This window comes from Anneissia japonica, unplaced genomic scaffold (genome assembly GCF_011630105.1).
Source record: "Anneissia japonica isolate Jap-2015-1 unplaced genomic scaffold, ASM1163010v1 scaffold287923_len1623670_cov205, whole genome shotgun sequence".
In the NCBI taxonomy this organism is placed as follows: domain Eukaryota; kingdom Metazoa; phylum Echinodermata; class Crinoidea; order Comatulida; family Comatulidae; genus Anneissia; species Anneissia japonica.
The window spans coordinates 411753-428915 of NW_022721637.1; the positions used below are offsets into that span (position 1 = coordinate 411753).

General features: G+C 33.7%; 1 protein-coding gene across 1 annotated transcript in view; it reads right to left on the reverse strand.

Moving 5' to 3' along the window:
• The window catches only part of LOC117111617 (TAF5-like RNA polymerase II p300/CBP-associated factor-associated factor 65 kDa subunit 5L), a 66132-nt gene that overhangs the window by 7111 nt on the left and 41858 nt on the right, over nucleotides 1–17163 (reverse strand). Inside the window, exons 14-15 of the mRNA XM_033254565.1 lie at nucleotides 14973–15139; nucleotides 2670–2757 (exon numbers count right to left, since the gene is read on the reverse strand). Coding sequence (XP_033110456.1) covers nucleotides 2670–2757; nucleotides 14973–15139 — 255 coding nt within the window. The remainder of the gene's footprint in view (nucleotides 1–2669; nucleotides 2758–14972; nucleotides 15140–17163) is intronic.

A 17163-nucleotide genomic window follows, 5' to 3' on the forward strand; every position in this document is an offset into this window, starting at 1 on the left:
AATCTGGTGGTAGCCACTGTGTGTGCGCTGAACCGTGGAGATCTCTAGGTCCTCGGTTCAAATCCCATCGCTGCCTCTCCTTGTGTTTCAGCTAGAGGGCTGAAATACAAGTTACATAGCGCACCGTCTTTCGGATGAGACGTTCGTTCCCGTGTGCATTTATGGCCCATGTGCACGTTAAAGAACACAGTACACTCTTCGGAAAAGAGTAGGGGATTGTCTCCTGGTGTACTGTCCAATCACCACCAGAAGGACCCCACTGGAAATAAGTCTTCTTCTAGACTTTTGTGGGCTATCCTTGGTGTTTACACCGAATAAATCCAATCCAATCTGCTGTCTGTGCACACTTATCTCTACTATTACATATATTTCATTACAAATATTAGGCCAAGTCAAAAAAAAAAGTAGTTTCTCCTCCTAATATTTTAGAAAAAAAAAAATTGAGGACAATTTTTTTTTACTCTGAGAGGGCAAATCCAAGATGGGAAACAGGTACTACTTTCCTATTTTTACCAAGTAGACACATTGAAAGCAAATAAAAGCACTAGATATGATTCATACCATATCTCCAATCACCAACAATTGAGATAGGAATTTTACAGATGTGAGTTTTTAGCACATTTCGTAAAAATACAGTAAAGGAAATTTAAAAAAACAAATTGGCGATTTAGAGAAAATGGATGCGCCACATGATGAGAAACTAGTAATTTTTTTCACTTTGCCTCATTTGTGATAAAAAATCTTGAAAATATTGAATTGCTCATTTAAAATCATTGAAAATCTTTGAGTTCATCCCCAGCCAATGTAAGGGCGACTTCAAATTATATTTTCATTTTCATTTTTTGATCTGTTCGGTTAATATTTACACCTCATCGTTTCATTTGGTTAAGACTTTACCTACAAAATAAGCTTGTGCTGAAGCAAGCTAATTGGTGAGAATAATATTTTTTGTTGTAATTTTCATTTGAAGGTTAACAACTCTTGCCTCGTAGGAGGTCGTGTGATCCTGTTGTGTTAATTGTCACGTTGGTTTGAGTGGGCCGTAGCACATCTGAACAATTAAAGCGGCTGATGAATCGCCTTCCCCATCCCATTTTTTTTTTTACATACAAGTACAAGTGAACCTTGCGGGTTACAGACTAAATTTAACAAAGATGGGTCCCTGATGTTTCATCATCCACATTTTAAGCAGTCTGTCTGAAATTTACTCTTTCTAGAATTATATCTTAAACATGAGTTATACATACAATTTACTTTTGCTGTTAAGTAGTGCAATCCCACATGATAAAAAACAAACCCACCAACTGAGCTGAAACCACAAGTGCTGAAACGATTCCAAGCTCACTGCATCCGGGTCCAAATTAGCATTCAATTTCACAAGAAGTTTCAGTTCTATGATGAAAATTAATTGCTTATACAGTAATCAAATTTTTATTAGGCACGATATGCTTACTCCTAATTCATATGCTTGACTTCATTTTGTTTGTAAATAGAGGGTGTCCTTTATTAAAAAGGACACACTTGATGGTAGAGATTACTTACTTACTTATGCTGTAGAGTATTATGTAAAAAATCCTATATTTCTATGTTATTAGCTTTCAAGTAGTGAAATCTTTCCTGCCATTTAACAAAATGTTTGTGGTAAAATGTCTGTAAATAATTAGAACCATCAACTTTTTAATCTGAAAGTTGATGAAAGTGGGCAAGATACTGTACAACATGTGGTTCTTTAAATCAGCAATTAAATTGTTTGCTTTGGGTTTTACTAATAACAACACAAGCTTATCTATATTTAACTACTTCGCAAGGAATCATTTGAAGTTCACATTCACTGAGTTGTCTTATCACAGAAATTGATGAATCTGCTTCTACTACAATTTGTTTTTTTTGTTTTTTAAAAAGAAATAAAGTTGAAATCACTCCCAAAATTATTCTCTATCAGATAAGCTAACCACTGATAGATTAGCTCAAATTTCCTCGTTAAAATTTAAATAACTGTGCTCTTCCAATGGACCATTCTCCTAAGCAGTTCCCCTTGGATATTGTTGCTACGATTGTTTGTGGGACTTTGCTCTCTTCTGATTGGTCAGTTTGAAGACTTGCGTGTATATTCCTGTTCTAGTTGGTCTGACATTTTTCTCTGTATCAATCAACAACCACCTTCTGCTTGTTTGTAAACTTATCAGTGATTACATCCTCATTGACGATTGCACCTCCTTTTATCTGTGGCCAATTCATTCTGCTGTTTTCATATAAATTATTAATTATGGTTTGCATCCGGGTCTTTGATCTAACTCCGGAAAATTTTATTCTCTGATTTTCTGAGAATCCTTGTCTGGCAGGCAAATCATATCTGGCAAACTTAAGAAGTGTCTCGTCTCCCCTTAATTTTGTTCAGACCACATCCCCCGACCAATTCTTTCTCAGAGTTCAATATTTGTTATTTTGAATTCCAGTTTATTATCTTTATTTAACTAGTTAGTGTAATTTGTTTGGTGTCATATAATAAAGTTCTCTGTGAGTTTATCCCCTGGGCCCCATGCTGGTCTCTGTCGGAAATTGTAAGAACCTCTGTTGGACGGCTTATATTCCCTCCCTCACTGAATAAAATCCTGACGTCATTATTGATTTCAAGATATTTTTGGACTCCACACTAAAATTAAAATTACCTGTACATCTCTAACAGCACCTTTGTGACCTTGCAGCGCTCGGACACAGGTCATCGTGTAGAGGTCCCATTCCTTGATTGAGGTGTCTCTAAAAAGATGAATTATGAAAACATATGAATCATGAATATTATAGGAAATAATACAATACAATGTGATGCTCATGATGCAACATTACGACAATGGCAATGAATGCTTGGTGTTATCAGAGGCGCTGTCAATTATTCATCTTTTAGATAACTATATATACAGTGGTATATCTAAGCCGGTCACTCCCTGCAACCTACAGTCATCAGCTGATACGATTCTATGAAGAATGATGATCCGTTCAGAGTGCCACAACAATCATGAGACAGCATCGCGCCCTCTAGTGCTCTAAAGGAGCAGAGTTGGATTTGTCGTGCGTGCTAAGTTCGCACGACTGTCATGTCATACAACGTGAACGCCCGGCTTTAAAGTGCTAGCAATTAAGTTGTCTTGTATCAGAAGTTACTCATAGTAACATTTTATTGAGTAAATAAACTCAATAATAATATTAATAAGGTTTATTTTTGTGTTTTGTGTCTCGTTGAAAGCTTTTCTACCAGATTTATAAATAAAAAAACATTGAACCTCTTCTACAATGCTCACCTTCTTAAAGACCTACAAAAATAATTTTATAATTGATAGCAATACTTTTGATTTCAAACAACTCAATGCTTCAACTCCCGATAGTTTGTATTACTTCCGATACTGATTTAAAGCCTCAAATCTCAAATAGCATCATCCTTATCAAAGAAAATCTTAAAACACGTCCCTCCCTACAAGGAATTTACCGCATAATATTAAAGGTCAGAGGATTTAACAATTTCACTCTGAAGTAATACTTTAAATCTGCTAACTATTCAAAGGTGGTGAAAAAAAGTGAAATAAATAGAACTAAATTAGAAATATCAACGTCTTTGGTATTAGCGGTCAATACAATGACCTCACAAACAATTACATTTTCCTCTCAGGTGTGCTTGCAAGGTGACCAAGCAGTTTCCTATTAAACAAATCTGCTTTATTTGGGGCTGCAAACTTGCACAGGTAAATGCGTTGACCTGTGGAAACAGTCACTGGGCATTATCAGTTCTCTGCACTACTTTTACAAGTGCTTGCCTACACATGGGTCACTTCTTTTGTTGTATTAGCGATACATATCCCAGTTATCAATAGTTCATATACAATAAAAATGTCACGCAATGCCATACGTAACAATTGCATGTTGAAGTAAAAAAAACATGCGGCAAGATTCAATTTTTATCTGATTACTTATCGACTTGCTGCTGAGTGCCTGCAGAAGACAATACTTACAAAAACAATCAAGTTAAAACAATACTACAAAAAGTCTTAACTTAAATCAATAGTTACATACAGTATTAGGCAAAACAAAAGAAGTTTGTCATCTGGGTTTTATGAAAATTAAGAATGAGGCCAGAATTTTCCCACAAATGACCGCCACTATTACACAGGGTCATACATATCGCCAGACCTCACTGTACACTGATTCTTTATGATAATAATATCTTGAGTTTCTGCAGGGATTTACAAGTATTCTACATATTTTGCTTTATTAATATATAAAACAAAATGTAGCCAAACAGTATATAAATAGGAAGTGAGAAATATTTTTCTTTTGAAGTTAAAAACTGCAAAATGGCAGGCATGTTTAGAGCCGACATTCAGTAATTCTCAATAGGTAAGCTGGCATAAAGATGGAATATGCCTACAGTGTGAAATAGGTAAATTTTCCATGAATAGCAATACAGTGTGGAACTGCAGCGGTAATCGTGCCACAGGGCAACAGATTTACTAATTATAAGTATGACACCACATTGTATCAACTTATGCTATTTTTCGAACAATAATAAGTCTGATTGAAAACAAAACCTATTAGTAAAGTGAAAACAGGTTTGTCTTGTGCAACAGGTAGCTCAATGCTTAATAGCTGCTTTGTAGATTTTAATGACAATTTTTCGGTTAATTTAACTTTGTTAGACTTCAGTAACTTGCAGACAGATTAAATTACAAATAATTGTGAATAATATACACAACTACAGTAATGTTATTGTAACATGAGATGTTATAGAATGCAATCACATGGAGTTATACATACAAATTCACAATTATGAACATGAACAACTACAACAACTCTCTCTACAGTAAACTATACACAATATAGCAGTTTTCTCCCAAAGTCTTTTTTGCTGTCAATTTTACCGGAAAAAATAACCGGCTGGTCAAGATTTTTTGTCTGTAAAATAAAAAAACCCCTCTGATTAGGCCTACTAGGTAGTCTAGGCTGGTCTATTTTCAATAAATGAACATCATTCCAGTCTATGCCTAGGCTAATGGCTGTATAGGTTATCTTTCAAGTCATAAAACCCCACTCAAAAGGGGTAATGCCTCATACTGTGCACTTAGCTGAATTTTCATGGACAAATTTACCAGTAAAAATGTTTCAATTGGTAAAACACATGATGATACATATTGCAATCACATGCAACAGGTATTGATGATACATACTGTATGCCGCAAAATAGAAATATTTCAACTTCATACTGAGCAAAAAAACAACCTGCAGCCTAGCCCTCTGGTTGCCATGTGTTAACCTTCAGGCTAATTAAATTATTCATTAACTTCAATAAACATTAACAAAACAATGGAAAGGTTTATAAATGTTAACAAACAATGAATATAATTAGTACATAATTGTGTCATACACAAAGTGTTGATCTATCAACGTCACAAATAAATCCCCAAATCAGTCAGACACAAGTGTGAGGTAAGCATTGACCTACTTAAATCACCTGGATAAATGTGTCTGGACACACTCAGCTTTATTAACTAGAAAGCTATTGTAGAAAACTGTGACATTTAGGCCTCCTACTTTCATTACGGACTTGCAAATCAATGTCTAGGTCTATAATGTAGACCGATTTATATAATATAATACATATTTCTATTGTTTCATTATTGTATGTTTAAAAATAATGTTTTATTCTTAAATAAAGTCAATTAATCTGTAAATCAATCATTAATCAATCAAACAATTAACCAATAAGTCAATCAATCTATCAATCAACCAATCAATCAATGGTCCAGTTGTTTGTACTGTTCAAATTAACAATCTTGTATATTGATAATTGATATCTTGTAACATCTGCTACAGTATTTATTATGCATACTAATGAGAAACAAAGAGAGGGGCTAGATGGGAACTAAAGGTACTAAAGAGAAGACTGAATGAGGGACTAACATGAAGATAGGAGAAGTAGGAGGATGAGTAAAGAATTGCAAAGCTTTAATATATATTAACTTTTAACAATTAATTTAAAACCATTTATCAATTTTGTGACTGAGTGTTTTTTTCCAATAAAATCAAAATAAAAGTTCATATAATGGAACCTTGGTGAGTACAGCGGAAACAGAGCATAAACTCAAAGCTGATCCTCTAGACAAATTTTCACCTTATTTCCTAGAAATGAAACAATAAACCACCTTGATAAAATTCTATAATTATTTGCGGCCGAGTAAGTTGGGACTGCGGGAAAACAAAATGAAAGTTGGCTGGTTTAACTCTTGACCAAATCCACTGAATAGAAAAAAAAAATGATGTTTTATAAAATATTATGATATACACTTTTAAAAAGCGATAAAATGCTGCATTGAATCTTGCATATCTACAACATGAAAACCACTGTACAGTAGCTGTAATTGAGGTTTCCTATGCAAATTATAATTTGGTCCACATTTAAATCTCTTGACCACAAAACCTTGAAAAAATAGTACATCATGAGTGCATATAGGGAGGTGGTGCAAATAAACATTCATTGGGGGACTGTGGTCATAGTCATAATGCCATCGCATAACAACATGAGAAAACTTCCTTGACATACGTGATCTCAGGTGTAGGAGCCTACGAGAGGTTAAGTAGCTATAGCCACCTTAACATCTATAAGGGTTAAAGATTGAACTTTTTTAATGATGAGCAAGATATGCAAATGAGTGAATGATAATTTTGATCCTGTGTTTTTCACTTCATTTACCTGATGAAAGTAGCTCAAGCTAGCGAAAGCTTGTGTCTCAATAATTTTCGTTAGTCTAAAGGAAGTGCTACTGTACTCATTTCATTTTTATTTTATGCTATAGACTAATACGGCTCCTACTTTTATTAAAAATAGTGACTGGTTTATAATAATAATGCTTCTCCATCAATCAATATTTCCACCAGCTTACATATTATTTCTTAGTTTTCAATTAATTTTTCTTCAACCATCAAGTAGTGCCACCTACATTCATCCTTCTATCCATCTACCCTTTTTTTTTTATAAGAACGAGTCAAATTTTGCCCAGACTCAGTGTTCTTATTTTTTCGCTAATATCAGGCTCAAAATATTCTTATTTTTTGTTTTTACAAACTTTTCAAACAAAGAAAATGATTATTCCTAAGCAATTTCAGCCTCAATATAAAAATGTGTTCTTATAAATAAAAAGTGTATTTATTTATTTGGTACCTTCCATTTATTCATATTTATTCACTCATTTATTCAATTATATATCTTTTTATGTTGGCTATCATAACAATGTTTTCGAAGACTATTACCTTTTTCATTTTTTTCCCATGTTAATATATTATTAACACAAACTAAACACAGCATACTCATGTATGCAGTTGTCAATATTAACTATCAAACAAGTATGTGAGGAATTATGGGTAGCTTTGCAATCTACCTACCATTTAGTAAGTGTATAGGATGTGACACAATACAGAGAACATTGGAATTTTGACAGAACTTTCTGCAGATGCCATTGTCAATTTCATACGCCAGCAACTTTTTAATTGATGTATCCTCCTTGGCATGATGTTTGGAAACAAGGACAAACAGGAATGTCTCTGACAGGAGGCATTCGTACACGTGACAACCTATCACTGGTCGCTTTTGATTATATTATTCCTAGTGTTTGGGTTTGTGCAAGGCGCTGACCCCAGAGCCTCAATGCTGTTCCTGTTACCAAACCTTTAAAAGCGTCCAGCGTCGCCAGTGTTGAACGGACGAGCAGGAAATTTTGTACACTTTTTTTAAGTTGAACCCCAGGGTTCCCACTACACCTACAAAACAAAACAGGGGTTTCAGCAAGGACTGTACATGACTGCCACTACCACTAATAGGGCACGTCACATGGATGGCGCGGTCGGTTAAGGATGTGTTCTAAAGAACTTAAGGTTATGAATTCAAATCACGTCTTGGTATTCAATTTTTTTTCCCAATTTTAAAGTATTTTAATTTTGTGCATATCAACATTCTAAATAATATCTTTTTTTTGTACAAATAAACATCCTAATTATTTAAAAATTTCTATCCTATTAGCTCTTCCAAAAACCCAATATAATAACTTGCTCCTGTACCATATTTAAGTGTGGAGGAACGTGCAGACTGGTGAGCAGTCGCTCTTGTCTTTATTAATAATTTAATTGTTCTCGCCTTTACTGGGTAGCCCGTCTAGATATCAACTGCTCTCTCACGGGACCCAGTTATGCTGTAATAACTAATTCTCAAAATGAGGCTTAGCGAGTGGAGTTGTTTTAGTCATGAGAAAAAATCCTGCTGTCACAGGATTTGAACTCTGAACCCTGGGATTAGAAGGCAAGCATCTTAACCACCAAACTATACAACTCTGCTCCACCACACTATTATATAATGGTATATATATATTGTATAGTGGTGTGCGTGTAGTTGATGGTAATTTGAGGTCTAGACGTTAAACAGGCTGGTAAATATCAACATTTTTATTTTTTATAAAAGAAGTAAAATGAATCTTTGTTGTATTTCTGCCATTTATGTTCCCACCACTTTTTGGGCTTGATATCATTCTTTCAGATAGTCAGTGTTTTTAATGTCCATGAAAAAAATGAATGTTTTTTTGAAAAATAGCAAACGGTAAATTTTTTCATGAGGCTACAAAATTTGATGAGGGCAGGGACGTAAAACTAGCAATTAACTTTATTTGGCCTTATGACTGGTGCTTCTAGGTAAGCCTAGACCTACTTAAAAACACTGAACAACGACAAATAAGTCATCCTCAGTTTCCGTTTATCATATGCATATTAATTTAATATTAATATATATGTTTATTCCGTCAAACATTTCATGATGTTTGAGGTTAGGTAATACTGGGTGGAAGTCAAATTTATAAAATTTTTAAAAATTATCAACTTCAAATGACATACAGATCAATTAATTCATTTTTTGCTGATTTACATACATATGAAAATCCTTATTTCTTTATGACTGGTGCTTCTCGGTAAGCCTAGACCTACTTAAAAACACTGAACAACAACAAATAAGTCATCCTTAGTTTCCGTTTATCATATGCATATTAATTTAATATTAATATATATGTTTATTCCGTCAAACATTTCATGATGTTTGAGGTTATGTAATACTGGGTGGAAGCCAAATTTATAAAATTTTTAAAAATTATCAACTTCAAATGACATACAGATAAATTAATTCATTTTTTGCTGATTTACATACATATGAAAATCCTTATTTCCTTATTTAATTTTACCAGCAAATTTAACAGTATTATTAATATGCATGTTTATTGGTGAGGACAAAGTAAGCAATTATTTATTTTTAATATGTTTATAACAATAATTTCAAATAAAAAAATATAATATCTATAAAAATTCAAAGTAGCATTTTGCAATTAGATGTGATAATAAAAATCTAAACTTTAAATCTCAAAGTGCTACCTTTTGCTTTCTTACTGTTTTATGTATTAGCTGTACAGTAGAACCTCGATTTTACGTACGGTACGGGACCGGAGGGTGTACGTAAATTGGGGGGATTCGTAAAATAGAGGTTGGGTTAAATTTGTGGTAACCTTTGACCTAATACGTACGTAACGCTCAATATATGTATGTATGAATGAACGATGTTACCTACTGTAGCTAGGCTAGACCAAGCCTCTAGGCTACGAATAAAACCATGTGTATAGTGTTTTTATTCATCACTTTACAATGTCATAAAACCGTGTGTCTAGTGTATTAATTCATCACTTTATATCTTTTATTTAACTAAAGAACATGAAAATATTGTAAGATTACCTATACGACAAAGGTATAACTTGGGAATTCCCCTTCATGCCTATTTTAAACAACAGAGCTGTGGTCAACGTTGCTGTTTAATGAAAATACGTTGCATTATGGTTTGTTTATTGTTATAGTCTTTTTACTTATGGTTGCTCTGAAAAGGGCCGTTTGTTTTGAATATTTTCGGGGTTTTTGATGACGTCATCATCGATACGAGGCGTATGTAAAACCAAGGGTTCGTATAACTGGGGTACGTAAAAATGAGGTTCTACTGTATATATAAACGCTTGTAACTTCATAACGAAACGTCGGTTCTAAATGATTCTTTTACCATTTTATAGCTCTCTTTTTCATCTTTAACCCTGTATTAATAACTAAAAATCAGGTTTTGCGAACAGAGACTGGTTTGGCTTGTCTTTGCCAAATATCAAAAGTAGCAATAGTAACATAATACAGTATACACTCTGAATGTTTGACTTCTTGCTAAAATTGCAGAACCTTCTCATAAAACCTACAGAATATTAGTAATTTGTAATGGTTTAGTTAAAATGAAATGATGAATATCACCAAAGACATGCATAATTCTCACACTGTACATTAAATACACACTTAATCTAGGCATTTTGTAGACGGCATCTCCTTGTAGTAAGGAAACTGCAATTTCCAACAATCATAACGGCAATTCAATGCATTTTTTTGACATGGTGCCCTCTTGATTTGGCAACTGGGTAGGCTCAAAACAACCCACCACAGGCCCCTACAACATGTACATTATGTATTTCCTGAATGACAAAACTGTACTAAGCTGTCCCAATACTGCTGTTGAAATCGGCTACCTAAATTGACACAATCTCAAAGTTCTACAACACTTCCGATGTTCTCGGCAGTTGATACTGGGTGCATCTGTTAAATGAGCAAGGATTCGAGGGCTTAACAAATCATTCAAATGCATAAACTTTTCATGTTTGAAAACCCATCACTTTGCTTCCTGTAAGTTCCGTACAGCTGTTTTATTAGGCCCGAAAAAGTTGTTGTGTTGCTCATTTTACAGGAAAATACTGAGAGGGTTTTCACTTTTATTTTTTAAAATTCTATATTCCAAAATTCTCGATGGCATTTTTCAATCTAATATTCACTGTTTACATTTTTCAGACAAGGCACTTATAACCCCAAACAGGAAGATTATGAGCAGACCATTTTTTGAAAATTTGTTAAGTAAAACAGACCCAAATTTTGCAAATACTAGTATAATAACAATAACATCATCTTAGATTTGGAACATTCTATTGTGTACAGCACTTGCAAGTATGTCATGAATGACAACCCAGAACCCTTCACAAAGTTGGTTTCTATGTTTAGAGCTTTGCAATTCACTAAGATCAATATCGTAGAGCCTTAAGTTTGAGTCTTGGTAGTATCAATTTTGTTTATTTGTATTTTTATTTTGTAATGTTCTATATTGAGAGTACATTCAACATAAACTGTAGATTTAAGTAAAACAGTACTTTCATAAATTCAAACATTAGTCAAACAAAAAGACTTATACTGTATGTTCTGTTTTACAGACGAACATTGTAAATCTAGTTGTTATTGTTGTATTATTACGCACTACAACTGCTACCATAAGTAGAACTTCCATGAATATTACTTGAATTAGTATTATTAAACGATCAGTTAATTCAGTATAATAATCAGATTGTTTAATTATGACTATTGAATATTTTTATCAATCTCTAGATTGTAATTTTAGTTTATGTTTAAATGTTGTATTTGTGCAGTGTCAGCAAAGAGGAAGGAGTGCAAATAAGTTTATAAGTTTATTTGGGCTAATTGGCTATTCTGTTTCCTGTCAAATGATCTTGAATGCCAAATGATTATTTATTATTATTATTATTATAATTATTATTATTTATAAACTAAACACAATTGATGTTGAAACTGCATAAGCTCTCGTTTTATCAGCTATTCTCTTTCCTGGCAAATGATATCTTGAATGCCAAATAAATATTATTACTATTATTATTATTATTATTATTATTATTATTATTATTATTTATAAATTGATGTTGAAACGCGTAAGCACCCGCGTTATCAACATGATTTAATCAGGCTTATGCATATTATTTATTTATTATTAATATAGTATAAGTACATTAATATAGTTATTCTCACATTCTAATCTCAGATAGATACATGCCTATTAATTTTCTAACCTTCAATATTTAACTTAATCATTTGTTTTTCTGAAACACTCCCATACACTCACTGTTTATCAGTGAACGACCCTGTTCGTGCTTACTCTGTTCGGAAGTTCAAGAATTATTGAAATTTTAAAAAGTTTGTTGCATTAGAATAACAAGGTCATATCTTGGTTTTTGCCATTTTCGAAGGGAAAAAATATATGAAAACATTTTTAATTTTTAAATATGGACCTATGCACTATATTTATGTCAATTTTGTGTTATTCATGAAGATTTCAATAATTCTTGCATCATGACACACATAAACAACATTTTAAAAGTACTACATGACCTTGTTGCATTAACAAAATAGCCAATTTGGGCACTTACGACCTTAATTAATATCGTTAATATGTATAATTTATAATAAGTCTTGACAATAAAAGCAAATCAAAATTGTCAGTCAATAAATTCGACATGCAATGAAAATTTGTGTTTACGATCTTGTGATAAAATAACACTGTGTTGTCCTGATAATAAATCACTTCTTACTCTATGTTGGAAAAAAACTGCATCCACTTTCAGAATTTCATTGGCGAGGGGTCAGATTTCCCCGACGAAAGCAAAGTGGGCATGGTTGAGCTTCAATTAAAAGGCTTCGAAAGTGGTCCTGGGGGTGAATCCCCCGAAAATTTTGACAATTTAGGGGTTTCAAAGGCTTATTTAAATTGATTTTTGAGTCTACTAATATGTAGAAAATACATACAATTTTTTTTTCTCCCAGACGAATCGTGCTTTTTCTCCCCGCTGAAAGGCCCTTGCCATCCAGAAATCGTTGCAGAGTTAAAAGGATTTAAATGGTTTGGTGTTCAACCTATTGTAATATTATCCCTATCCTACTCTTTCTCTGTCTTTTCACTTCCATTCATCCCTCTTTAACATCTTTCAATAAATTCTCAATCTTTAGGGTATGCCCAATTACGAGTCTTCTAAAAAAGAGAAAAGAAAGTAGGAAAAAATATATGGAACATACTGAATAAAGTCATGTCAAATTGAGGTATTAGATTATTTCATTGCAGAATTATTTTTTTCATAAACAGAAACAATAATATAAAAAAAATAAAAAAGTGAAAAATCTAGTGTGTGAACTCATGAGTTCAATGTTATTTATAACATGTTCCTCTTCTCTTTAAATTTTGATCGCCTCTTAAAATCACCTGTTGCTTAAATTATCCTCCTGTTTCCTCCATTGGGGCTTTCAGTTGAGGGGTCAAATTTAGGTACAGTACCTTTTTCCGATAAAACACTATTCATATCCTGTTAAGCATGTGTGCTGAGCATCACAGGTTCTCATCTATAGGCCTACCTAGATACAGTACCTACCTATCAGAGTTCTCATCCATGATTGACCTACCTAGATAGCTACCTATCCAGCTATCTGATCAGTTCTCATCTACTGATCTATCTAGATACCTACCTATCCAACTATCAGTACATTCATCTACTGTTATTGAACTATCTCTACCTGATCAACTGTCTTTTTCAGCACTCAGGTAAAACAGAGACAAATATGATACATCCTCATCTTAAATACTGAAAAAATGCAGCTACATTCTTTAATTCACCTGTTAATCTATTATTACATAACATTGTTTAGTTTTACCTTAAAGAAAATTTTAGAAATTCTTTTCTCATATTCCTTCTCCGATACTGATTAGATATTTTTATATACAAATATTGACTGCTCTAAATTCGGGGAATGGTGAAATCTATTCCCCTGAGGTGATGTGGAGACCGTAGCATATCTTCCTTTATATACCTCATACATAGATTCTATGAGGCCTATAAAGTATTACTTCCTAGCCTATTATTAGAGGCATACTAGGCCTACTACTACTACTCGACTAGCTAGACCTAGGTGATCAAAGAGTGTGTCTAGCTCTTCTTTGCTTATTTTCTCAATTTCGACAGCACCCATCGCAATATATTTGTTGAATATTGATAAGACATATTTAATTAGTCTTTTGGTGCTTTTGCTATCGGCTTCATCAAGAAGAAATGCTAGGCCTAGGCTAATCCTCCTTCATCTTGAAACGAGCAGCCTCCATATTTGTTTATCGTCTACTCGCTGACCTGTGACGCGGTCAGGGGATAATCTCACCGTAGAGGTCGCAGTCCCCTTTACCGTCAGTAGCGTGATGAGTTTGCACATCGCGACAGGTCAAAAAAGTACTATATTTTAGGGGAATAGTACTTATTGATGGGAATAATACTTTCTATTGCCCCGCTTCTTAACCAAGCAGATGCCTAGAATCTATGTATGAGGTATATAATTGTAGATACTGCTCACTCATTTGGTTTATAATCAATTTTGGTATTATTAAGATATGAACATATAATATGAATACATAAATACAAAACAAAAAGACATACACTGAACACATTATTAGGTTTGAGAACACTAATTCATGAAAATAGTATAATTTTAACATTTCACTTTATATTTTTCTGGAGTGATATTGTTAGAGTTGTTTGAACAAAAATATTTGATTGAATGTTTATTATTTCATTTCATGAAACAAGATGGAATTTTGTGATCAATGTGTGTTCAAATTTAATTAATGTGTGTCTTAATTTTAATTACAATAATTTATTAATTTATCTATGTGTGTTTAATAGTTTTAACTTTTGTATTGTTTTTAAATAGCTTTATAACATTTTATTAAGGTTTTAACTTTTTCATTAACTTTTTTAACACCTTCGGGTTTTTTGCTTCTTTGCAACAATTTTTCCGTTTTTTCTCATTATTTTCTTTGTCATTTATATGTTTTTATTATGTACCAATCTTGTCTTATTTTTTACAAATATTGGCATTGTACTGTATTTATATTTATATTTTTTATATCCATCTCCCAAGCAATACAATTTTTTGTATTTTTATATGGGACATTAAAATTTCGTGAATCTTGAATTGAAGCTAAAGTATAACGAACATTGTATATTTACCCCGACGTTGTAAGGAATCTGGCGTCTCCACTCCGATAAGGCAGGAATGCTATCTTGTGTATGATTGTTTCATGTAGTTGTACAGCTGCTTGCAGCTCTCCAGTAAGCTTATCCCAAAAGTATGCTTTTCCTCGTGTAGTACCTCCTAGGATTAAGTTACGCTGAGCCTGTATATTAGACAATATGAGCAACCGGTAATACATAGTATTCATGTCTTACATAGTATTATCAACCCTGCAAATCTGAGACTAGTCACGACGACGCTGACCTACATAGTATGAACAGGGAACAATGAAATTACTATTATTATTAATTTCACTGTTCCCTGGTATGAAGACCTGTCCAGACTTATTTGACAAAAAACTGTTGTATGCCCATATGCAGGATTTTTATTGGGTGGGAGCGAATTTGTAGAAAGTGGACCAAAATGGCTCTCGAGGGGAGGGGTGCCTTGGGAAAAAACCCTGCTGGGATCGAGATGGCAGAGCTCTGGCATTTTTGATTTGACGTCTTATTTAATCAATTTCTGAAGATGCATATACGGTTTTCAGTAGCAGATCTAGGAGTATAAAGAGGGGCCAGGGATGAACTTCCACAGAAATGGTTGGGGCTGAGGGAAGAAAATGTATGATTATGGCACCTTCAAATGGCCGGAAATTGCACCCTCATACAATTTGAATATCATTTTCTATTTTTCCAATTTTTTTTTTTTATTTGAAAAATTGAGGGGGTCGGGACGACTGGGCTTCTTGAATCCCCCACTGTCAGTGGTGGATATAAGAATTTGATATAGAGTGAGCAAGGGAAGGACTTTTACAGATTGGGAGTCCATAATACCTCAGCCCACCATGGTTGGGGCTAAGGTATTTAAGAAAATTTATGATTATGGCACCTTTAGATGGCCGGAGACGGCACTCTCAGACTTAAATTTGAAAATAAATTTCTTTTCTTTTTTTAAATAATGTTGACAAATTAGTGGGAGGGGAGTGATTTTTAAATTTTCTACCCTGGAAAATGTGGACCTTTGGTAATTTGGGGGGTGCATATGCACCATCGCACCCCCTCCCCCTTGCTTATGGGCCTGCCATAATGTAGTCACGATGTGCCTATATATGGTAATAATGTAATGTCATCATGCCCATAATTATGCATATCATATGTTTTGTCAAATAAAATTTGACGGACTGGACAAAGGCTTTACCCATACTGCATAGCTCCAACCTGTCATGATGAAGATCGCAAAAGCTAGACATTGCATCCAAGAGCATACAGACCCAAAGACAGATCAAAAAATCAAAATAAAATTTTAAAAATAAATAAGCGAACAAGCCGTTCAAGTAATGACGTGAGAATATTGGAAACATGACAAGAGCAAGCTTGATAATTGAAAACTGTACTGTATATTTGTGTGACAACTGCAATAACCATTTTATTAGTTGTAATTTGCTGATGAAGACTTTTTGCTATACACTAGGGATTAATGATGTGATAGGGCACTAGATACAAGCACAGGATCTTAACATTATCCTATGGAGACTTAACAGCGAAGTTACTTCAAGTTCAAACAAGTGATATTCACTGTGGCAACAGTGCAGAATGATAATAGGTGTCTCCCTAGCTATACGCCAGGTTGCAGAACGGGTGCTTCCCTAGCAATAGAGAACATCACCAACTTAGTGACTGTCCAGTTCCCCTGAATCATTGTGGTCTGACCTATGACTCAGAGTCACGCATTCCTTTAACACCAGTACCTTAGATTCCGCCTACTTGGCCATGGGTTGCAATAAAATCACTGCAAAATTAACTGTCAAATCAACACCCAATCAGAAACGCGCTCTCCCTCTAAAAATAACACCTTTTTCTCAAAGTTACCTGCTTTTAGCATTACAGTCATCATTTTTAGCCTTGCCTGATAAATCCTTTGTCACATATCTTCCTGTTATTAATTACCACAATTGTCAAGTGCATTTTTAAAACAATTTTTTTACGTCTGGGTAACACTACCTGTGCATGGTTTTGATAATAATAACAACTTATACTGTATAGCGCATTTTCAATTACTCAACAAAAAAGAGGATGAGATGACAATGACTTTCTACACATAAATATTTCGACCCGTCCTCTGGTCTTCCGGCATGTGCGACAAACGAAATACAAATTGGCTATTACAAAAATCTTGATATAATAATAA